At 42.3% G+C, this 25,141-nt stretch overlaps 1 protein-coding gene across 1 annotated transcript in view; it reads left to right on the top strand.

Annotated features, from left to right (window-relative positions):
- The window catches only part of LOC311584201 (uncharacterized protein), a 53,337-nt gene that overhangs the window by 24,056 nt on the left and 4,140 nt on the right, over positions 1–25,141 (top strand). The window contains exons 2-7 of the mRNA XM_084758302.1: positions 7,640–7,766; positions 7,966–8,023; positions 10,846–12,487; positions 19,598–19,669; positions 24,470–24,596; positions 24,820–24,874. Coding sequence (XP_084614428.1) covers positions 7,640–7,766; positions 7,966–8,023; positions 10,846–12,487; positions 19,598–19,669; positions 24,470–24,596; positions 24,820–24,874 — 2,081 coding nt within the window. The remainder of the gene's footprint in view (positions 1–7,639; positions 7,767–7,965; positions 8,024–10,845; positions 12,488–19,597; positions 19,670–24,469; positions 24,597–24,819; positions 24,875–25,141) is intronic.

Below are 25,141 nucleotides of genomic sequence, written 5' to 3' on the forward strand. Positions count from 1 at the left end.
TTGGAAAAAAATTTTTTTTTCCTTTTGAGACAGGATTTTACTCTGTAGCCTCTGATGGCCTGGAACCTGCTATATAGATAGGGCTTGCCTTGAACTGACAGAACCCAGCGTGCCTCTGCCTCCCAATCGTGAGGATTAAAGGCGTGCGCCACGACACCCAGCTTGGGCTATAAATTTCTCAAGTATGTTATCAGTATTCCGTGAGTTTCTTTGGTGTCTACTGTAATGCCTCCTTTCCCATCTCTAATTTTATTAATGTGCGTCTTGTTTCTCTTGTTAAATTGATAAGCCCTTGGCTAAAGGTTTATCAATTTTGCTGTTTTTTTTTCAAACATCAACTCAAGTTTGTAGATTTTGTTTTACATACATGAGCATGTTGCCTGCCAGAAAGGATATGTGACATGTTTGCCAGGTGCACGCAGAGGTTAGAAGAGAACATTTTATCCCCTGGGAATGGAGTTCTAGATGGTTCTGACCCACTATGTAGGTCCCAGGAACTGAACTCAGATCCTATGCAAAAGACCCATGTACTCTTCTGAACCATCTCTTTACTTCACTGGGTTTTGTTTTCCTCTTTTGTTTCATTAATTTCAGCCTTTATCTTAATTATTTCTTCCACTTAGTGATTTGGAGTTTGGGTTTCTTTTTTTCCCAATGCCCGGGTGTGGTGGCGCATGCCTTTAATCCCAGCACTCGGAAGGCAGAGGCAGGCGGATCGCTGTGAGTTCGAGGCCAGCCTGGTCTACAAAGCGAGTCCAGGACAGCCAAGGCTACACAGAGAAACCCTGTCTCAATAAACCAAAAAAAAAAAAAAAAAAAAAAAAAAAAAAGAAAAAGAAAAACATATATATTTTGGTGTGTCCTATGCGTGTGTGTGTGTGTGTGTGTGTGTGTGTGTGTGTGTGTGTGTGTGTGTGTGTATGCTTGGGTCTCTGCAGAGCCCGGAAGAAGGTGTTGAATCCCCTAGACCTGGACTTACATATAGCTTCGAGCCACCCTGCGTGGGAGTTGGGAACCAAACTTGGGTCCTCTGGAAGAGCCACAAGTGGCCTAACTGCTGGGCCACCTCTCCAGCAACCCGTTTGGTTTTTCTGTCAAATTATAAAATCATATTTTATAGGACAAGCTTTCAGAATAACATTGCCCTAACTCTCACAATGGTGCGTTCTCCCTGACTCACAGAGAGGGATGCATAGAGCCCATCCCAGTGCACAGGCATTACAAGGGTGTGGTAGTCTTCAGAGTAACAGCAGATTCTTCTCACAAAACCTGGAGTTGCAAGGCAGCTAGCTTCATGAGTCTCACCCCTATACCACGGAGTCAGCGCTTTGTGCCCTGGAGATAGGAACGGGGGGGTGCAAGAGAATGAGTGGATGGTGTGAACCCTAAGATTTGTGCCTGTGGGACTGGGAGGAGATCATCCTACCTTACACAGAGGAGTTGGGGAGCAGGTTGGGAGGGGACGTGTGGGCTTCTGCTGCCTGGTGGGATCAGGTCTGAGCAGAAAGGCTCCCCTAATCCCACAATGTCAGCTTGCAGACCTATGGGACTCCATGGCCTGAGGACAAGTCAGAGGTTCAGAGTTTCTCATGGGGAGTTAAAGTGTGAGTGGGAGGTGAGTGGCATTATCTAGGGAACATCATCTCACATAAGAGTCCTTTGTGTCAGAGGGAGCACAGAGTGATCCACTGAAGACCCAGGTTTCCAGTTATACCAGTTTCTCTGAGACAGAAATTATTGCTTGGAGGTCATAGTGGAGCCACTGGGTACAAATCACAAATGGAAAAATGCTGGGTGACAGCTCACTGTGATTTGGATGAAAGTCAGGGTATTCCAGATCCTTGACAGAAAGCTGAGGGATCTGAGGTGAAAGGTTGGAGGTCAGAGCGCCTGTTGTTCACTTATTTGTTGAAGTCACTGAGTATTACTGAATTGGAATTAAACTGTCACTTTTATATGTAGTTGTTCTGTCATGGCATTCTATTGGATGTGACCAACTGTCTTTTCAAGCCAGACAGGGAATCAAGAATAGACCAAAGAATGAGAACCAATGAGTTTTACTCGCGTTAATATAGAAATATGAGTGAAGAGTTACCTTGAGAGTCAGAAATGAATCAAAGACAGCTGTGTCACTAGAGCCAAGCAAAGCGTGAGTGACCTCATAGGAAAGCTAGACACATGGAGAACTCGCAGAGCCTGCAGGCAGCTCAACAGGCTGGGCACTGTCCTTTGCAGGGAGTTAAGCTGCTCTGACTCTCTTCCAAGCAGGTCATCCCGTCTTTGCTTTTTCCAGGCCTCTCTGTTGGTAGGCAGTTCACTCTATCTGGAAACGTCTCTCTTCTTGAGAGATTCATATCTCACTGGCCTGGAACTCACTATGTAGACCAGGATGGCCTTAATCCACCTGCCTCAAGCTAGGATTAAAGGCGTATGCCAATATGTCCAACCATTAATAGCTCTTAATGTTAAAATCATAATGCCTACTTGACCATCATTGGTAGATACTATCTGAGGTAAAAGAATGGAAACTGGTATTTCAAGCAAATGGAAGCAAGGGGGCATAGCTATTCTTTATCTGACAAAATACTCTTCAAACCAAAACTAGTCAAAAGAGATAAAGAAAGTCACTTCATCTCATTATAGGAATAATCCACCAAGAGTAAATTATAACAGTAATCCTACCCAACAAACAGAGGTATACCCAGTTTTGTAAAAGACATACCACCAGATCAAAAATGACAGAAAGACCAAATACTCTGATAGTGGAGGAGTTCAGTAACCTACCTTCACCAGGTGACACATCATTTGAACAAAAACTAAACAAAGAAACATTGGAATTAATTACATCATTAATCAATGGGCCTAATAAACATGTATGAGAACAATCCACCCAAAAGATTAAAGAGCATACAATCTTCTCAGGAACCTATGGAACTTTCTCCAAACTCAACCACATCAGGACACAAAGAGAGTCTCTATAAATATAGGGAAGTTGCATTCTATTTGACCAAAGGAAATGAAAGGAAACATTATCAGCAATAAAACTTCATAAAGTACACAGACTCATGGGAACTAAACAACACACTACTGAATGATAATTGGGCCAAGGAACAAATCAAGAAGGAAAAATATTTAATGAAAAAGAAAACACAGTGTGACCAAGTCTGTGGGGCAGAATGAAGACAGTTCTAAAGAAAGTTTATGGTCCTTGTTGTCAACATTAAAAAAAAGTTGATACTTCACAAATTGGTAAGTTAATAATACACCCGAAGTCCTTGAAAAAATAAAAAAAATAAGAGGAAGAATGCCATCACAATTTCCTCTCCCCTGGGGCCAGTCTTTCTTTTTCTCTCTCCTTTTTGATAATTTATTTTGAGACCAGTTATGACCTTGTAGCTCAGGCTGGCCTCGAACTAATGATCCCCCTGCTTTGGTTTCATGATCATCGAGATAGCAGGTTTGCACTGTCATGCTTGGCTTAACCACTTCTAATTATAGGGATATTTGTAGCAAGGCTTAAGACTTAACAGGCAGACTGAGAGTCTTTTCCGCGCTCCTTAGTTTTTCATGTAACAAGGGCCTTCCTCCCTATTGAGAAGCATAAGCTCACAGAAGCATAGCCAACACATATAATGAGAGAAGTGAAAGGAACATTACAGAGGGTCAGTGCGTGAGCTGTAAGTGTGGGATCTGCAGGTGTGTTGGCAGGTTCCATCTCATAGTCTCAGACAGCCCAAGATCTTTCCCAGTCCCTTTATTCAGTAATCTCCCTAAAATATTATCCAAACTGTGGTCTTGAACAGGGTCAGGTTACACACACCATACCCAGTTTATACAACAAATAAATAAATAAGTAATATGTTCCTGTTTCTGTACCGATTCCAAATACCCCCCTATCAAAATAAATACACTGTCTTATTTTCCAACACCTCCAGGCACAAAAAATTTAGTATTTGCTATGTCCTTATCTGCTGAATTTAAAGTATCTCAAGTGACGGGAGGGATCCTAGTATATCTTCATGGCCTTTGTGCCTGTATCAAACCCTGTATTTGACTCAGACTCTCGAATCCTCAGAACATCTCCTGGCATGGACTTCTGCTGATTCTCAAGGTTCCAGCTGATGAAAAGGGTATGGGCAGCATTGCTGGTGTGCCCACGGTTAACTTTATTCAATGCTAAACCATAGTACAGGTTGAAAATACTCTGTGAAGAAGAGTATACCAGCCAATGAGTTAGGGTACTTGGGGTTTGAATAGGAATGGCGCCCATTGGGAGTGGCACTATCAGGAGGCGTGGCCTTATTGGAGGAAGTGTGTCACTGTGAGGAGGGACTTTGAGGTCTCATAGATGCTCATGTGCCCACTGTGGCATACAGTCTTCTGCTGCCTGTGGATCAAGACATGGACCTCTCAGCTCCACCAGCACCATGCCTGCCTATATGCTGCCATGTTTCCCACCGTGACAATAATTGTCCGGTCCCAGCCCGGGGGGAAAAATCAAATCAGGGTTCACCTGAAAGAGGGAGTGGAGATTGAAAGTAGGATACAGAGATACGAGGAATAATGAATCAAGTCGGGACATTTCTGATCAAGATTCACTTTATAGCCAGCTAGCAGGAATATATATAGGGCAAGGTCAATAGGATCTATTCTTATCTCACTCACCCTAGCCTCCGGGGCAAGAATGCAGTAGCCTAAATCGCTCCCTGTAGAACTTCCTAGTTCTCTGAGTAGTTCCTAGTTGAAACTTCTCTACTTCTTTCAAAGGGAAATAGTCCAAGGATAGCCTAGAACACAAGACCTTGTGGTGAGGTAAAGGTCAGCAACTCATAGGTCACAGCATACAGCCTAAGCACAGGATTTCTGACATGGCAGAATTTGGCACAGGTCCCCACAAATAATGGACTAAACCTCTGATCTATAAGCCACCCCCAATTAAATGTTTTTCCTTGTAAGAGTTGCCATACACAAGGGCACCAATTATTGTTTGGGGCTTTGAGAAGAAGGATTTGTTTGGTAAAGGGAGGAGCATGCACAGAGTGTTCTGCGTTCGGACTGGTAGGGTTACATTTGATAAGACTTGCTCCCTGCACCGTGTTATTTCCTATCACATATCTAATTTTAATCATATGCCTTATTTAGGGGTACAATGATGAAAAGATTGTCCTCAAATATTATTTAGAAGGATCCAAAGGATTTTAGAAACCTACAAGAAGAACATCGAACTATTGCACTAACCAAGGACAATACAAGTAGTAAACGTCGAACCCCTACTCTGATCTAGCCAATGGACAGGACATTCTCCACAGCTATGTGGAGAGCGGGGACTAACTCTGACATGAACTCTGGTGCCCCATATTTGATGACCTCCCCTTGGTGGGGAGGCCTGGTGGCACTCAAAGAAATAATAAGTAGGCTACCAAGATGAGATTTGATAGCCTCTGACCCTAAAGTGGGGGAGGAGATCCCCTCAGTCATATACCTAGGGGAGGGGAATAGGGTGAAAGTGGGAGGGAGGGAAGAATGGGAGGATATAAGTGATGGGGTAACAATTGAGTTGTAATCTGAATAAATTAATTAAATAAAAATTTAAAAAAGAGAGAGCACAGTTTACATTATGGTAAATGCACCCCAAAGTAGCTCATTACTTTGAGGCCATTTTCCATTGCTACCTAATGTGTTCCAAAATGTATTTCAGGGGATTAGTAAGGTGGACTAATGTTGCCAATTTTTAAAAGCATGAATCCTGGCAGTGGGCGTGGTCCAAGGTTGCCTACAGATGATTGTTCATAGAAGAATATCCAGACTGGCTGTAAAACTCAAGTAAAATCTCAGGGTTGCTTAGCTTGTTCTGCGTTGCCTGCCTTGATGTTGTCCCAGTGCCTAGAGTTGATCTCATATCAATTACAGCTGCTTTCTTGACACCTCATGTTTAAAATTGTAAGCTTGTTTCCACTCTTCGTGTACAAAAGCCCTTCATTGTATTTGTCAAGTTCCTTTACATTCCTGGGTGCCACGGACAGTCTCAGTCAGGTATCTGTCCTTGGGAATGAGAGTTCTCCAAGTGTCGGTGGACAAAGATAGGCAAGTGACAAACAGAGACAAACCCAGGGGAGTGTTTGAATCTGAGTGTATTTTGCAGGCAAGCAAGCCAGGTTTTTATACACATTTTTTGAAACGGGGAGTGTTTTTGTGGTTACAATTTTTTTTTTCATTCAAGGAAGTCACAGTTCAAAATGCAGGATGCAAAGTAATAATGTTGTCATCAATCTCGAGTCACTATGCTTAAGTCATTAGCTTGGTAGCATTATGCATGTGCCCTCTTTATCAAAGGTCAGTGTTCTCTCATTGTGCCAAACATCTGTGTGTCAAGACAGCGTTTTCTTAGTTCTTCCTATTATCTGAGCGTCGCTATCTGGAGCTTTCTTAAACACTTTATTTGTAAATCATAATAAAAACTATGATTAATAGTTAGCCATGTTGTTATTGCTGTGAGTTCGAGGCCAGCCTGGTCTACAAAGTGAGTCCAGGACAGCCAAGGCTACACAGAGAAACCCTGTCTCAAAACACCAAATAACCCCCCCCCCAAAAAAAGCCATGTTTTTATTAGCAAGTGGAGCGGAACTCGTTGGTAAATTCCAGGCCTGAATGGTCCCTGGCTGCAGTCCCAAGTTAGGGTGTTTCATAGCAACAGAGTCATGTCTGAAAAGTCCTGATACGGAAGTAGGTCAGGAGGAAAAAACAGGCAGAATGTTCCAAAACAAGAAGGCTGCAATCAGTTACTCCAACAGGAACATCAGGCCCATTCCAGGAGGCTCTCCTGGGGCAGAGGTCGTCACCCCGGGTTGTGCAGTAACCTTTGTCACACAGACTCCACAGGAGGGGTCGTGACACCTGAGTCCAGGACAGAATGAAATAGCAAAGTAGTGGTCCCACTTCAGTTCCTGACAAGAGTCCTCGCTCCCCCTGAACCTAGAACCTACTTAAGCTGCACCTCGGCTGTAAGGATTTCTTCTAGCATTTCTGTCTTTGCAGCGTCTACCAGAATGATTCGTTCAGATTTGCTTCTTCTGGTATACTAAGATGGTGGGGGGGGGGGTGACCAGGGGGAATCAAGAGCATTCCTTCCCCCTCTCTTTCACAAAAAAGTTCAAAGTGGCTAGAGAACCTGATCAGGATTATTTACAATGGACTCACTTCTTTGTGTCTTAAAATATATATATATACTTTTCTTCTTCTTAGGCTTTTCTATGACTGTGATAAACTGCTTAGAAAAATGGCTTAAGATAGGAAAAGTTTATTTCATTTCATGCTTGGAGGGTTCACTAAATCATGACAGGACCCAAGAGTGACAAACAATGGTTACATCCTGACCACAGCAGCAATAGAGTTATGAGGAGCTGCCTGCTCCTCCCCTCCCTTCTTCCTCTAATAAAATCCTGCACACAAGTCAGAGGATGCTTCTGCACAGGGTGAGTGGGTTTCCTCATGCTATTTCATGTAACCATCATAATTTCTCAAGTTGACCTTTATGTACACAATCACTTAGTGGTGTCTTCAGAAGCTTCTGTTGTAGGTGAGTCTGTATGTTTTCAGCCTTGCAGTTAAAAAGTGCCCATCCTCCTGTGCACTGTTTCAGGAGCCTGTGACCTTTGAGGATGTGGCTGTGAACTTCACCTCAGGAGAGTGGACTTTATTGGATTCCAGTCAAAAGAAGCTCTACAGAGATGTGATGAAAGAGACCTTTTTTAACCTGATCTCCATAGGTAAACAGCACACTATGTTTCCTTTGCTTATTCATTCAGAGACAACTATTCCTTGTTATGTGTGTGTGGTTTGTGGTTTCAAATTTGAAAGGGAGCATGTAGTGAATTTAATATGCCTGGTCACGTCATAAGATTAAGAATGTAATACATTTTTATAATACTGACTATATCATAATGATTTCTTTGGGTTTGCTTCTAGAGAAAACACAAGAAGAAAATGTTGAAGAGGATTACCAAAGCCTCGGGAGCAGTCTGGGGTAATTTATAGAGAGGAATTTACATCAAATGTTTGAGAATGATAGGGCAACTGAACCTAGTAAATTATCCCAGTATATCTAAGTATAAATTAATTCTAACATAGATGTTTGCAAAACTGCATTGGATCTGATTGTTCAGAATTTGAGTATCCCATCTCTGTAATTTCTGAATGTCACTAAAATGTGGTGCAGTACTTAGCCACGTAAGAGATTTTTCCCTCCAGTGGTTCGTTACATAAAAACTTGCCTTCATACTCCAAAATATTTGATGTATTTTTAATAATATTTGCTCGCAGCTTTATAAATAACGGTTATTTTTGTTGTTGCTGCTGCTAACTTGGGTTTTAGAATTGTTTGTTTTTTTATGTGTGCTTTGTTTGCGTGTACGTCTGTGTGCCACATTCATCTAGTGTCCTTCGAGGCCATAAGATGGCATCTCCTGTTGCAGTTATATACAGTTGTGGGCCGTTGTATGAGTGCTGGGAACCAAACACAGCTTCTCCGGAAGAACTGTCAGTATTCAGAACTGCCGAGTCACCTCACTAGCCTCACTAGAGCTGTCTTTAATTTGTTTTTTTAATTGCTGAGATAAACACCAGGACAACAAAATGCAACTTTAGGAAGAAAGGGCTTATTTTGGCTCTTGTTTTGATTTCTGTATCACAGTCCCTCATTGTGGGAGTGTCAAGGCAGGAATCTGGGGACTGGGACTGAAACAGAGATTAGAAGAACACTGCTTACTGGGTTGCTCCTGGAGCCAGGCCCTCACACATCAGTTACTACTACTGCTGCTGCTACTACTACTACTACTACTACTACTACTACTACTAATAATAATAATAATAATAATAATAATTTACCCCTACAGATGCATCTATTGGAACTGTTTTCTCAATTGTTTTCCATCTTCTCAGATGACCATATCTTGTGTCAAGTTGACAAAAAAAAAAAAAAAAACCTAACCAGCACAAGTATCTCCTTGTTTGTCCCCATGATCTCATGTTAGCATCAAGATATAAGTCATAGTATAACTTTAGGAATCTCATGGTCTTAAAGAAATGCATAGACGTTAAATAGTCAGTGCTTCTGACATTCAGAAGTTCTCTGCTGTGGGCTCCTGTAAATCAAATATAAGTTATACACTTCTTATTTTAAAGGGCAGTTAGCAGGGAAGTTAGGTCAAAGCAAACCCCAAATCCAGCGATGTTAATCAAAGTCTGTAGCTCAGTGTACTTCCTCTGGGCCTCACTCACAGCACACATCGCTTGACTCCAGGCTCAGGGTAGCTTTAGTCTACAACTTTTGCTCCCCTTGCCAGTTGTTTATGACATTGGCATCTCTAATATGCTAGTGTCTGTACAGGCTGTACCTGCATCATTCACTTTCTCCTCAGGAACACCAACCCTGGCCCTTGTTGCAAAAGCTCATCTGTTCTCAGTAAACCCTTTAATTGTGGCGTTTCCACTGCAGCTGGGGTTTCACCTTGAGCAGTGATAACTTCTGGCCCTTCATGGTACCCTGCCTCGGCTTCTCCACGACCTCTTAGTTTCTGCAGCTATCATATTGCCAAGATTAAGACCACATGACAGAATCTTACACACTGTCATGTTTTGTTGCCAGTCTGAAGTGATGCCGTGGCCCTCTGTGGTCTTTGTGTAGACTTTGTGTAGATTTCACCTCAATGATGCTGTTGTTTATCATAGCTGAGTGACCAGAAAGTATATATTCTTAATATAAACTATCTCATGAAGCACTCTGATAGACTCTTTGAGGTACTCTTAAACATCCTTTTGAGAGTTTGGATGTTATTAGCATGAGAGAACAGCTACTCATATACCCTTAACTGAAAAGACTGCTGTTTCTCTCTTCAGGGTAGGTCAGACTCTTTGACAAAGCACACAGCTTTGGGAGAATTGCGCTTGGAACTCTGAGGAAGGCAGAGGGCACTCCCTAGCCAGCCACATCAGCCACATCATCCTTACACTCTTAGGCATACCTTTGAAACTTGACAGGGCAGGCTTCCGTTGTCTACGTTGCTCTTAGCATTCTTTCATTCCAAGCTGTCAAAGTGGGTCATTAGTCTTTGAGCACCCGTGGTCTTTTCCAGTTGAAAGTTCTAAACACTTTCACAGTTCTTCTAAAAACAGCATGGTCAAGTAGGTCAAAGCAGTACCCCATGGACCTGATCCCAATTACTGTCTTACATTGCTTTCTAAACACCATAACCAAAACCAACTTGGGAATGAAAGGGTTTATTTTGGCTTACACTTCGTGTCACAGTTGATCATCAAGGGAAGCCTGGTCAGGAGCTTAAGCTGGCCAGGGAGCTGGACGCAGAAACTATGGAGGAGCACTGCTTTCTGACTTACCCTGTTACTTTTTTGTTTGTTTGTTTTTGGTTTTTTCAAGACAAGCTTTCTCTGTGTAGCCTTGGTGATTACAACTGTAGTGGACCACTGGAGTCAGTCACCAACACTTTGTTTGCTTACTCAAAATATACCAGCATCAGAGACTTGATACACTATGAGCATATAGAGGGGGAGGAGGTCCCCCTCAGTCACAGTCATAGGGGAGGGGAGTAAGGGGAGAATGGGAGGATACAAGGGATGGAATAACAATTGAGGTGTAATATGAATACATTAATAAAATATATTAAAAAATATACCAGCATCAGTACCTTCTCATGTACCACAGGATTCATTTATTGGAAATACTTTCTCACATATGAAAGAATTACTGGAAAGAAATCTTAGTAATATAAACATTATGAAAAAAAAATTTACTATTTCCACTGCCCATAATGGTCTTTTTTTTTCCCTCAGAACTCAGGTGGTTGAGCGGGATGGTGAATATGAACACAATAGTCAGTGTGAAAAAGCCCAGCCACGGATTGCAGAGGGTACTGTTAGTGAAGACATGCCTCCTGCTGCATACGAAAGCAGCTCGAGCGAAAGAAACATCATTGGTAATTCACGCTCGGATGTGCACCCCAGTGATCCAACTGAAGAGAAGCCATTTGAGTATAAGGAAGCTGTGGAGAAGGCTTTTAAACATGAGACATGTTGGGGGGAAGGTATGGGTCATTCTCAGTCACTTCAGGTGCGTGAAAGTACTGGAGAGGCATCATGTGAAAATCAGCAGTGTAGTGCAGCTCCTGGGAGCCTGCAGTGTGATCAGCATCATGAAAGAAGGCTCATTGGAGATAAACACAACGAAGCCACCATGATGAACTCTACATATGGCCAGAGAGACGAAGGAATCCATACTGAAGTCAAGCCATTTGTGTGTAAGCAATGTGGAGAAGCCTTTGTTAACTCGACCCACCTTATCAGTCACGAACGGATCCATATTGTAGAGAAGTGTTATATTTGCAAACAGTGTGGAAAAACATTTAGATATTTGTCATGCTTTCAAAAACACGAAAGAATTCACAGTGGAGAGAGGCCTTATGTGTGTGAGCAGTGTGGGAAAGGGTTTATTCAGTTGAAATACCTTCTCATGCACCAAAGAAATCACACTGGGGAGAACTCTTATGAGTGTAAACACTGTGGGAAAGTCTTCACTATTTCCAGTGCCCATGGTGTTCATGAAAAAACCCATGGCGAAGAGAAGCCGTATTCATGTACGCACTGTGGAAAGGCTTTCACTAGCCCCAATGACTATAATAGTTGTGAACGAATTCACACTGGAGACAATCCCTTTGTGTGTAAAAAATGTGGGAAAGCATTCAAACGTTTGGGTCATTTTATGAATCACGAGAGAATCCACACTGGAGAGAAACCTTATGCATGTAAACATTGTGGAAAAGCCTTCACCAGCTCCAGTGACCGCAACAGTCATGAACGAATCCACACTGGAGAGAAACCCTTTGTATGTAAAACATGTGGGAAAGCCTTCAGCCGTTCTGACTATCTTATCAACCACAGAAGGATTCACACTGGAGAGAAGCCGTATACATGTAAGTACTGTGGGAAAGCCTTTGCCACTTCCAGTGACAGGAACAGTCATGAAAGAATTCACACCGGGGAAAGATCCTTCCTATGTAAAAAATGTGGCAAAGTATTCATTCTTTCCGGTGACCTAATCAAGCACGAAAGAATTCACACTGGAGAGAAGCCGTATGCATGCAAACACTGTGGAAAAGCCTTCACCACTTCAAGTGCCCGCAACAGTCATGAAAGAATTCACACGGGAGAAAAGCCTTACACATGTAAGCACTGCACAAAAACTTTCACCACTTCCAGTACCCGTAATAGTCATGAAAAAACTCACACTGCAGAAAAGCATTTTACATGCAACCTTTGTGGAAAAACCTTCAACAGCCAGAGTTCCTATTACACTCATAAAAAAATCCACTCTATGAAAGAGAAACTTTATGTATGCAAACACTGTGGGAAAGAATTTACTTATTGTGGTAATTTCCTCAAGCACGAAAGAATTCACAGTATAGAAACCTTGTCTATGTGAGCAGTATGTGAAAGCATTTCTGTGTCCCATATCATTAGAAACCCCTCTAAAGTCTCCTAGTGAAAGAACTCGAATAGCTATCAACAGTGTGACACTCTGTGTGGTCAACTTGCTTTTATTTGTTAGGTATGAAAAAAGAGTTTGGATGTACCATGAGGTGGCTTTGCTAGTTATCTTTTTGGGGGGCGATGGTAGTGGTCTGATCTCAATTTGAACACTGGAACTTACATGGTAGAAACAGAGACCGATTCCCAAAATCTGTCTTCTAAGTTCCATGTGCGCACCAGTGAGTGTATGGGTGTATGCACACAAATGAAGCAAATAAGTGTGCTAAAACGAGAAAAAAAATTGAAGTGGAAAAGTGTAATCTTAGCCCTAATCTGCAAGCATGTGCAGGATGAAATCCTGTTCTGATGCATGTTTTAATGCTAGGATAAGAGGCTAGCAAAACAAAAATATCCAAGAAAGATATTTGAATATCACTTAGGACTTTAATGGACTTGTTCCAACTAAATGTAAATTTTAATGGGAAAAAAAATGAGAAAGCTGTGTGACTTTGAGTTGAAATAAAGCTTGTAAAATGTTTTTATGTTGTTTAATCTTACAAAGAGAACTTAAGTTTGTGTAGAATATTTTAGAAATAACCTGAAAGAACTACAATAAAAATATTATCATTCTGATCTTTGGTCCGTTCACAGACAAGACTTTTCTTTTTGCTTTTTTGTTTTTAATCTTGGAGGTAAGATTTGCTTAATAATATTGACATAATTTTTCAGTCTGCCGTTCCCGCCACTTGAAAGACAGGCTACCAAGAACCTGTCCAGCAATATCAAGCATTTAAAGAAATTGTAGCCTGGAGAAACGGCTCAGTGATCACGAGCCTTTACAACTCTTCCAGGGAGCCTTAGTTTGGCTTCCAGTGTGTGTGGTTAATTTGAAGTAGGAACAGTAATTGTTCCCTATTGTAATACCATAGCAAATTCTTTCTTTAAAAAACCTACTATTTCATTGGTTATTAACTTTACATGAAAAGTGTTTTTCCCTGGAGTTGCATGTATATTTCTAAAAATTGATTGTGTTACTTGTGTGTCTGTGTTTGTGTGTGAGTGTGTGCACATGCATCCAAGTGCCTGGGACCCGAAGAGCGTGCATGGCCTCCTGGCACTAGATTCAGACTCAGCTGTAGCGTGAGTGCCAGGAACCAGACTCCAGATCTCTGTCAACAGCAAGTGCCCTTAATCTTTGTGCTATCTCTCCAACTCTGATATTTACACAGTTTCTGTGGTTTTTGGGTATTTTTGTGAATGTTGCATTGTACTTCAGTGGTGATATTTTTAAACACACTTTTAACTGATCCCCGCCAACCCCTCCCCCCCACTTTTGGTAGTTTCATTGGTTTTTATAATAAATTCTAGTGTTTTGAATTCCCAGTTCCCCTCTTTCATTTTCCCTCTGTCCCTTCAGAACCTCTCAGCAGACCTATTCCTTCATGTATGAATGCAAACAGGAGCATTTGTAAGGCATTCACATTTCCACGACCATTTATCAAGACAGTAACATGTACCTGCTTAGCACTGGTCGTCCCCCTCCCCCCCAGGCGCAAGTTCTTGGTGATTAAGGGGGAGATGACTGTGCATCTAACAGTGCTTCCTGATCTTGCAAAAGCTCCAAGTTCACTCTCCAGTATCCACATTTGGTGTTTCACAGTGACCTGTGACTTCCAGGGATCAAAGACTCTTCTGGGCACTGAAGGCAACCATAAAGAACATATGCGCTCAGATACATAATAAAACAGAACTGTTGTTTGGTGGTTTGGTCTACATTAGGCTGTTTCTCTAAGTAGAAGAAATTGCGTGAGGGTATACTTAATCGGTACTTTTTTTTTTCTATATGAACTTATTCAGAGAAAAACTATATTAGTATTTTTTCAATAGTGTTAGGTGTCAGGGTGCAGAGTGGAGAGACAAAAGGCTAGAAAGAGTGACCTCAACAGAGGACACTGGTCATTAACATATACAGCAAGTGACGCCATCTTTTCTGCTGAAAGGTGTGCAGTGAGAGCAAGTTACCTGGAACCCTTTAGAGGGCTGTTGTAAATGGCGTGAGGGTGAATTGATGTAGCTTCCTGAGCTAGGTGTTGTAATGCAGTCTCTTCTTCCTAAAAGTATTTGTCCAAAAGAGACGCGCTGTGTCAACAGACGTTCCCTTCCCGGCTGACACAGAATAATAGTTAAACCAGGCCAGCTGAAGTCTCACAGAAATGCTCTTTACAACTGAGGCACTCTATACATTAGAATGCTTGCTTGTACAATATTATTCTTGGCCATTCATGGACATGAATATTTAAATTACTTACCATCTGAGGTTGTCATTGTCAGTGTCTTTTGCCCTCTTGTTTGGGCCTATTTCTAAATAATTCTTTTCATGATGCTCTTGAATGGAATGTTGCCACTGATTTTCTCTTTCACCCTCATCTTTATTGGAGCTCAAAATATTGTTGTTTATTGAATGTTGGTATTATATCCTGCTATGTTATTGAAAGTATCAAATATCACAAAAAAGTATACATTTTACAACTTCCTCTGTATTTTAGTGTAAATTCCTGCTCAGATTGGAGCGAATATTGGCATTATACTAGAAAACTCTAGCTAAAGATAAGTAAAATGAAGTCTTGAGGTTCCAGCTGCTGCTCCCGGTTCCAGCAGCAACTTTGGTGGAATTGCTGGTCTGCTAAAATCCTGCTGACTACGTCAGAAGACTCATTCCTCGGGACTGATACCCTTAAGGCTTCATTGTAGTGCTCTTTAATATCCTTTTCTGATTGTTTGGGTTAGTTGGGTTGTTAGAGAGGTAGGCTCATTTAATAAGTTCATAATAAAATATAATAGATAAGAAAATTGAGCCTACATAGCATAATTACATATAACAAAACCAACTTGGTTAGTCCAATACATATGTGTCTACTTTACTCTCCATGCTACTAGGAGTCTCAGCTAGAGTGACCCCCAAATCCTTCCAGAAGCCTCTCCTATCCTAGGTCACCGGCTTGACACAGAGATGCCTGTGCCCGTGTTTCCTCTTCTCTCTGCAGGTCCTCTGTCCTGCTCCCGCTCTCCCAAGGCCTGATCTCCACCCTTATTTCTCTCTGCATTCCCTCTCCTAACTTGTTCCCTCTCTTTAACCATTTCTGCCATCTGTTCTATTTCCCCTTCTCAGTGAGATTTAAGCATCCTCATTTGGGCCCTTCATGTTACTTACCTTCTTTGGGTCTATGAATTGTAGCATGGTTATCCTGTACCATATGGCTAAAATCTTATAAGTAAGTACATATGATATCTGTCTTTCTGGGTCTGGGTTACCTCACTCAGGGCAATCTTTTATAGTTCCACCCATTTGCCTGTAAATGTCATAATTTCCTTGTTTTTAATAGCTGAGTTGTATTGCATTGTGTAACTGTACCACAATTTCTTTATCCAGGCTTCTGTTTAGAGAGGTCTAGGTTGTTTCCAGATTCTGGCTACTACAAATAAAGCTGCTATGAACATAGTTGAGCAAATGTTCTTGCTGTACATTAGAGCATCTTTTGGGTATATACCCAGGAATGGTATAGCTGGGTCTTGAGGTAGAACTCTTCCCAATTTTGTGAGAATGCATCAGATTGGTTGCCAAAGTGGTTGTACAAGTTTGCACTCCCGCCAGCAATGGAGGAGTGTTCCCCTTTCCACATCTTTGTCAGAATGTGCTGTCACCTGAGATTTGATCTTAGCCATTCTGACCAGTGTAAGATGAACTCTAAGTGTCATTTAGATTTGCATCCATCTCTGACTTCAAGCTATATTACACAGCAATAGGAATAAAAACAGCATGGCATTGGCATAGAAACAGATTGAATGGAATTGAATATAGAAGACCCAGAAATAAACCTACATACCTATGGACACTTGCTTCTTGACAAAAGAGCCAAAAACCATACAATGGAAAGAATACAGCATCTTCAACAAATGTTACTGGTCCAACTGGATGCCTACATATAGAAAAAGGCAAATAGATACATATATATCACCCTGCACTAAACTCAAGCCCAGGTGGATCAAAGACGTCAACATAAAACCAGATGCGCTGAGTCCAAACTAAGTTTGTGCTTCTCCTTTCAAAGTAGGAAAACCCAGTGCTGACTTCCACCAAGGTCCAAGAAAAATCCGAATTCTATTGCGTGAACATATACTCCTGCTCCATATCCAACGTGTGGGATTCGCTCGCAATCATCTGACCTGAGTGTCATGCATGATGTTCCCTTTGGTTTTGCCATGCACAGAACACATAGCTTGAGTGATAGTCTCAGACTAGCTCAGCTGCACAGCTGCGTCAGTCGTTGGCAACCGTCCTCTGGCACTGGCCTCTCTAATCTCCCAGAGGACCTCACATTAAACCTCCCTCAGCTCTAGTTCTTGTAACTCATGAAAGAAGTCACTCTGGTGAGGAAACCCTTTGTATAGCATGTGGGAAAATGTTTCTTCTCTCTCCTCATCTTAACACCCACAAAAGAACTCACCCTGGAGAGAAGCCTCATGCCTGTAAGCATTGTGGAAAACCCTTTACCAGTTGCAGTTGGTGTAAGACTCATGAAAGAGTACACAAAGTAAAGAAGCTGTGTGTGTGTAAGCACTGTAGGAAAACTTTCGTCATTCTCAGTCTGAGTGACATTCATGGAATAATTTACAACATAGAGAAGCCTTATTATCCCTCTAAGCATTGTGGGAAGGCTTTCAGCAGGTCCAAACAGAAAGCAGAAGGGAGGGACATTCAGTTTGAGGTGTTTTTTGAATGGTGCGGAGAAGGGACTTTTTTCCTTTTGGGACATCAGTGAGGAGGAAGGTTACTGGATTTTTTTCTCTACCTGTCTGGCTTTCACCCCAGCATCTGGCTCCTGAGTCTTTATTGGTAAATGTGAACAATTGATTTTCTTAGAAACAACATTTGGTGCTCCAACATGTGACATGACCATATGGACAGAGAAATCACACCATCTGCAGACAAGCTGAGAAAACATTAGATTTGGTAAGTCTGCTGGGAAGTCCTCAAGGAGAAAGTTAAAGAGTAGGAAGTACCACAATACAAGGCATTAAAGCCCTGTATAGTGTTGCTTTAGATGGCTTGAAAATAGAAGCAGAAAATGAAAAGATAAATGATTTAGCTGAAACTGACTCAATAATGATTATTATCGTTTTGGTATTTCATATTTTATCTTTAATATTCAGAGTGGCTCTCTGTACCCTGTCAAAGAAAAATGCTTTAGAGACACTGGAAAAAGAAAAATATAAAAGCAGATTGATAAGATATAAGCCTTAGAAGAAAAACTAGAGAGGCCAGGAGATGATAGGTACCCTAAAGGTTATGAAGAAGATAAATGGGATCCTATAGCCATATTAGATTTGAGGAGATTTTAGGAAGTGGTCATTTCATATGCTATAAATTTATCCTATGTAAAGCAGATATTAAATTCATGGGCAACCCAGAAAAGACTGGAAAATTTGCCAACAGCAGTATTGGAAGCTGGTCCTCTGTTACAATAGTGAACATAGTGAAAAGAGGACTCTAGAGGCATAGAGCAATGACCTAAGGCTACAGGTATTAAAATGTCCCAGGATCAGTCACAAGGTGAAAGTTCATATGCTGGATTATAAAGGAAGCTTGAATTTGATAACCACACCTTAGTACTTTATCATTTGGAAGCTTTAAATGCTTGGGACAAGGTTAAATAATCAGAAAAGAGATCTGAGTCATTTTGTAGAATTATACAAAAGCCAAAAAAAAAAAAAAAAAGCCTTTACTGGTGTTTTGCATAGTAATTTCAGCTGTAAATAGAATAGAAACAGAATCAGAAGTCAGACAAATATTGAGTACTTGGCTTTTGAAAATGCTAGTTCACACTGCAAAGGGTAGATCAGGCCTTTGAAGGCAATATCACCACCAAAAGATGAATGGATTAGCACTATAGCCGATATTGGATCTCATGTTTATGATGCTTCTCTGAAAGAAGAAGTAATTTCTAAAAGTTTTCAGAAAAATTAAAATGTCAAATGTTTTAATTGTGGTAAGCCATGTCATTTGACAAGAGATTGTAGGCATGGTGTCCCTACAAACAATGCCTTTTCTATGTATAATTAAAAGATAAGGCCCCAGCCTTCTACAGTGTACAGAAAGTGTGGCAAAGACTAGCATTCAACTAATGAATGCAGATCAATGACAGTCAAGGTAATCCCTTGCCAATGGGAAATGCTCTAAGTAGCCTCTCATAAGCCAAAATATCAAATTTGATTCAATCCACAGAGAAATTAAAAGATTTACTGTCTGTTGTTTAAAAAAAAAATAAATACTGCTGTGGATGTAATCAAAGACATAATAGTTTCATTAGGTTAAAATGTGTTAAGGGGGAGGAGGTCCCCCTCAGACACAGACATAGGGGAGGGGAGGGGAGTAGGGGGGAAGTGGGAGGAAGGGAGGAATGGGAGGATACATGGGATGGGCTAACAACTGAGATGTAATATGAATAAAGTAATTTAAAAAATTAAAAAAAGAAAAAATAATAAAATTTAAAAATGTGTTAAGTAAATTTAAAGTGTTAGTACAGTTTAAACTTGTTTCCTAAATCTTTGCGAGTTGGAGTGATTTGGAGCTAAGATAAAATATATGAGCAGGGTGGTGATAGCCCACGCCTTTAATCCCAGCAGATACAGATGTATCAGTGGTGTGTGAGCAATGGTATACCTATATGATCAAAGCAATAGGGGGCCCCAGAGTTCACAAGAAGCAAGTTCGGAGCATGGTCCCCTTAAAGGCAAAGCTATAAACCGGATCGAAACGAGCTTAGCCTAGCTTAAAAAAAAAAGCGTACAAAGGAATCTGGCGTTCTAACTGAACTGCTTTTGGGAAGGGGAATGTTATTAATTCAGATATTTAAGCGCAAGGCTGTCAGTATTTTTTTGTCAGTCAGGAACGCTGCTTTGCCCTTCAAGAACTATCCAATGGGAAGCACGAATATTCGGAAGGTCCCGCCCTTGCCGCCATGTCTGAGTCCTGTGTTGTTGAGAAGGCCTGTGATGCTGGGGTCTGCACTCTGTCTCCTCTGTTTTTAGAACTATTAGGAAAAACACTTGGATGCATGTAAAAGAGGAAATGGTAAGTGTGCGCTGAGCTCCTGGAGTCGTAAATGACAGATGTGTGACACTGCAGAGTCGGTGGTGCTTGCCTGCCGTTCCCCTGGTGCTGGGCAGCCTGGCACTGGCTCTGTGACCCCCAAAGCACTGGAACTGTGGGCATAGCAGGCGGAGGGCACCAGATCCCGCCCTGTTCTGTTCCAGGGAAGCCACTTCGTCCCAGGCCCCTGTCTTCAAGGGGTGAGTCGCCACCTGGAACCTGCGTCCCCTGCAGACACTGCAGCACTGGCAGCTTGGTGATGCTGAGTCCAGACTGTGGCACAAGGGGACTTGGGTGGTGGGAGTTGTTACTCCGATGGCCTTACAGGTCTGTCTGTGCTGCTGTAGATTTCGCCTGCCATAGTCTCTCTGAATTATATTCTTAGTGCTGGTCCAGAACAGCTCCGACTCAACAGTGTGTGTGGTGTGTGTGTTGGTGTGTGTGTGAAGGGGATCAAGTGCGCTCGAATGTGTGTTGTTTACTTGCGTGCTCAAGGCTGCTTCTCCAATAGAAAACATTGAGACTGGGAGTGTTTGATCAGTATTTAACAGATGGCATTCTTTGAGGGGGAAAAAGCGAAGTATTTTCAGTAGAATATTCATCTGTATGCTATTATTTCTGGAAATTCGTAGAACTGAATATTCAGTTTCTTTACCACTTGAAGTTGTCATTGTTGAAGTCTTTTGCTTCGTTTTATTTCTAAGTAATTCTTGTTACAATGAATGGGATTTTGTTCCTGATTTTTCTCTTTCACTCTATTGGAGAAGAGAAGTGATATTGCTTACTGAATGTTGATTTTATATCCTGCTAGGTTTAAAAAAAAAAGTATTAAAGGCTAGGAAGAAAATGTTCACTGTATGTTTTTGTTTTGTTTTCTTGAGATAGAGTTTCTCTGTGTAGCCCTGACTGTTCTGGACCCACTTTGTAGACCAGGCTGGCCTCGAACTCACAAGAGCCACCTGCCTCTGCCTCCCTGAGTTCTGGGATTAAATGTGTGTGCCACCACAGTGTTTCACAGCGCACACAGCACAGTGTTTCACAGTGCGCGCAGCACACTTACATTTTCACTTCAGTTTTCTGCAACGTTTCCTGAACCTTGGGAATGGGAAGGTGATAGAATGTTCCATCGAGGGTGGAGTGTACGCTGTGATTCTCATAATTTAAATAGCCATGCTTCTCTGTATTAACTACCATGGCTTCAGGAAGGAGCTCCTTTGACTCAGATTGGAAGCAACAGAAATATGTAAATAGAAACACAAATACTTAGAAATCAGGGTGTCAACAGGACTACTTAGAAAAACAACATCCGTAGCTTCTTCCTTAGGACCCTTGACATCCTAGCCATGGTTTTTGACCATGTTAAATCGCCAGGCCTAAGATCTCATTGGTGGCAGTTGCTTAGCTCCAGAAACGTGCTTTCCCGTAGGCACAACTTGTCTGGCACATCAGTGTTGGAGCATCCCGGGTCTCACACAGGATAAAACTTTTGATGCCTTTTCTCCCCCCTGAGCAGCTTGCGTAGTACCTTGCAGCAGCACTATGAAAGTTAGGCGCCTGTGGCTTTCCTGCTCAGGTCATGATTGATTCACTTGTGTGCTCCAACCAAAATGTGTGGTGTTTGCCGTCTAGATATGGCTGGTAACCCAGAACAACAGCAAGAGCCTATATTGCTTGGTAGGCTACCGGAGCCTCTCCGGCCAGTAACTAATATGGTGGCTACCTGTGTCCGGCACTGGTGTTTTATTTAGTCCCTTGTGGCTTTTAGGAGCAGTGCCGTTCACTAATGTGTGATGCTTCTGCTTGTGTGGATCTGTGTGGGTTTCTAGGCAGCCTGGACTGCATACAGAGTTCTAACAAGGGCTACATAGTAAGACTTTTTTTCCCCTACTCCCTCCATGAAAATGTATTTTGAATTAGCTTACAAACCAGTGGTGTTTCATAATGCTACTTTGTACATCTGTAGCTTTGGTTAGACCAGTTTCTAACCATCCTTTCCCCCACGCTCCATCCACATCCCTCCTTAAGCCTTTAGCTTCCAGGATTTCCTCATTATTCATTCACAACATGTATATTCTCCTGTGCCCCGTCACTCTGTGTATGATAGTATATGTGTATTCAGCACGTTATCTTGAGTTGCAAGATCGTAGATGCCCAGATGATTTCCTTATGTGCACTTCATTTTATTTACGCCTTCTTCTGGCCCTTTCTTTTCCCATCTCTGTCACTCCCAAACCTGCTTGAGAGCCAGTCTGTCCCCAGTATTCCTCTCTCCACTTTCGTTTTGCCCATATTCTACCCCCCCCCCCCCCGCCGTCCTCCTCACCAATAGCCTGGTTTTGCTTTCCTATCCTCCATACATACTCGGTGTTAGAAACACACAAGAAAACAAAAAATTTGAACCTGGAAACCTTGTGTGAGGAAGACCCGGTGTCAGGGTTGTGGGTGAGCCAGCCCCAAGGACATGAGTGTGGGAGAACTGACACGACCATTCATCTGCTGCGGGGTAGCATGGGCACAGGGGTGATTCACCTCCACGCCTTGGCCACCTCTGGCAGTTGGGAAAGCTGCCCATGGGGTCAAGAGCTAGCCCTGCTCCTCCTCAGCTGCAACACTCAGAAGAGCAGGCCCTGTACTTTGTCTGGACAGCACAGCACAGCTGACTCTAGTGGTAGGATTTCAGGTGAGCCAGTCCTGTGGGGAGAGAGTGCAGAAGAGCTGGTCTTGCCGCTTGTCTGAGTGAGATGGCATGGGTGCGGATCAGATGCCTTCTCCACCTTGCCCCTTGCCACCTGTGGCAGCTGGGAGAACTGGCCCCAGGATTATGAGAGCTGGAGAGCTAGCCCTGCCCCTGCTGGCTGCAGCACTCAGGAGAGTGAAAGCCTGCACCTCGCCTGAGCAGCACAGTAGACCTGGCCCTGGTGGTGGGGACATGGGTGAGCCAGTCCCAAGAGTATGAACAAGAAAGAAGTGGCCCGGCCTGGACAAGGGGAGATGCCCTCCATCCCCTTGCCCCTCACCACCTGAGGCAGTCAGGAGAGCTGACCCAAGGTCATGAGAGCAGGTGAGCTGTCCCTGCCCCTCTCCTGGGCAGCACAGCAGGACTGGCCCTCATAGAGGGGGCATGAATGAGCCAGCCCCGAGGGTGAAAGGCCCCACCCCCCATCGACCATGATGCTCTCACCTCTGGCCACCTGAAGCAGTCAGGAGAGCTGGCCCTGGGGTCATGAGAGTAAGTGGGCTGGTCCTGCCCCCACAAAGAATGTTTTTTCCCTTTCTCCCTTTACTTTCCTGCTTCTCTACGAACTACTGAGGCAGTGACACTCTGTAACTGACATGCGTATAACACTCTGTAACTGACATGCGTGTGGCACTCTGTAACTGACATGCGTGTGGCACTCTGTAACTGACATGAGTGTGACACTGTGACATGGGTGTGGCACTCTGTAACTGACATGCATGTAGCACTCTGTAACTGACATGCATGTGGCACTCTGTAACTGATGTGTGTGACACTCTGTAACTGACATGTGTGTGAGAACACAAGGAGGATAAAATAGAAAAAAAGAACAGAAAAGAAAAAGGGAAACCTGGTTTTTATGAAACGACATGTGTTCTTTATAATTTCGCCTATATGTATGTCAGTATGCATGAGTGTTAGTGCCAGTGAGTGCCCAAAGGCATTGTCAGATCCCCTGGAGTTAGAGTTACACGCAGTGGTAAGCCATCCGAATATAGGTGCTGGGCACAAACTCCACTCCTGTTTAAGAGCAGCTGTTACTCTTAATTGCGGAACCATTTCCCACCCCCATCCCCAAAAGAAAGGAAGTAAGGAAAAGAAAAAACAAACAAACAAACAAACCCTTTCTACCTTTTAAAAAAAACATGTAGCTGCAAAATTTGGTTTCAGTACTGAGAAGTGAGGGTACCTAATGACCTCAATTATGGTGTTTGGCTTCCTTTGGTTTTTTAATGGAGTTGAAAAGGAGCTTGGTTGCTAAGATGAGTAGCCTGCCCAAATGGTCCTGACAGATAGGCTCGTTTTCAGTAACCCTTTGTTCACTGCACATGTCCTTTTCCATAGTTCATCAGAATTTGGTCATTTTCATGCCCAGTTATACATAGACATACGGTAGGAAAAAAAAATGGTTTTCCTTATAGGTTCATTTGTAAAGTCTGTCTTGTTGCCCTTATACCTAAAACTAGTTCAGGCCGGATCAGTCCATAGTTGGGATGTGTTCTAATTTGTGATTGAATGGAGTCCATTACCAAGGTGTTGGTAAATGGCATAATGTATTTTAATTGTTTAAGGCACGTATATGTGCATCCTAGTGCATAGAGGGTATTAGATTGACAATAAGTTACCAGGCACATTTTTCAGAAGTAGATACTTGCACTGACCAAGCCAAGCACAGTTTCACGACGTTGTTACTTCCTACGGTGCCTGCCTGTCTGTTGCCCCAGTGTCCAGTGCTAATCTCTGGAATCCATGCAGCTGCTGTTTTGTCTGTAATCTGCCAAATAAATTAATCTATTGTCTTTATATCCAACTTCATTCAAGATCTTGAGTTACGAGCAGAACGAATCCAGATTTGTGTCAAAAATAGGGATATGAGCAGCGTCCGCCTCAGTTTCTGATTTCCCTCTAAAATATCACGGGGTGTGCTATATGTCTACATTTCTGTCAGCGTTCTTGTCATCCGGCTTCCATCACAATGGCCTGGTCCTGGCAAGGTGGCAAATCTTGTCAGACTGGCAATTAACACTATTTCCCTGTTATTTCAGGAGCCTGTGACCTTTGAGGATGTGGCTGTGAACTTCAGCCCAGAAGAGTGGGCTTTGTTGGATTTCAGTCAAAAGAAGCTGTACAGAGATGTGATGACAGAGACCTTTATGAACCTGATCTCCATAGGTAAGAATAAACACACTGATTCTTTTGCCTGTTCAGTGAGAAAACAGCTGTTTCTTGCTCTCTGTGTAGTCTCATGAATTAAAATATTGAAAGGGTACATGGTGCATGGTGGTGAAGGCAGCCTGTCAGGTCCTATTAAACTACAAAAAGGTACACTGTAGTAAGCGTTCTCTATTGTTGGGGATGCCGTAATGATTTTCTTTTTTTAAAATTTTACTTCAAGGGGAAACAGAAGAAAACACTGAAGAGGACTATGTAATTACCAGAAAAAATCTCAGGTAATCCACAGTCAGATATTTGCAATTTGTTTTAAGAAATATGATAAAAAAAAAAAACCCAATGATCCAACCACATCTAAATATAAATCAGTTCTATGTCAAATTTCTCTAAAACCTGCACTGAGTTTGTGCATCCAGAATTGTTGAGGATCTCATCACTGTGACCTATTAATATTTCTTAAATGTGTTACATTAAGCAGTGTAAGACATTTCCCAGTGATTTGTTGTATACAACTTTCTCATGATCCACAAAAGTATTTAATATAC

Source organism: Acomys minous (assembly GCF_964271855.1).
Source record: "Acomys minous genome assembly, chromosome: 15".
NCBI classification, from domain to species: domain Eukaryota; kingdom Metazoa; phylum Chordata; class Mammalia; order Rodentia; family Muridae; genus Acomys; species Acomys minous.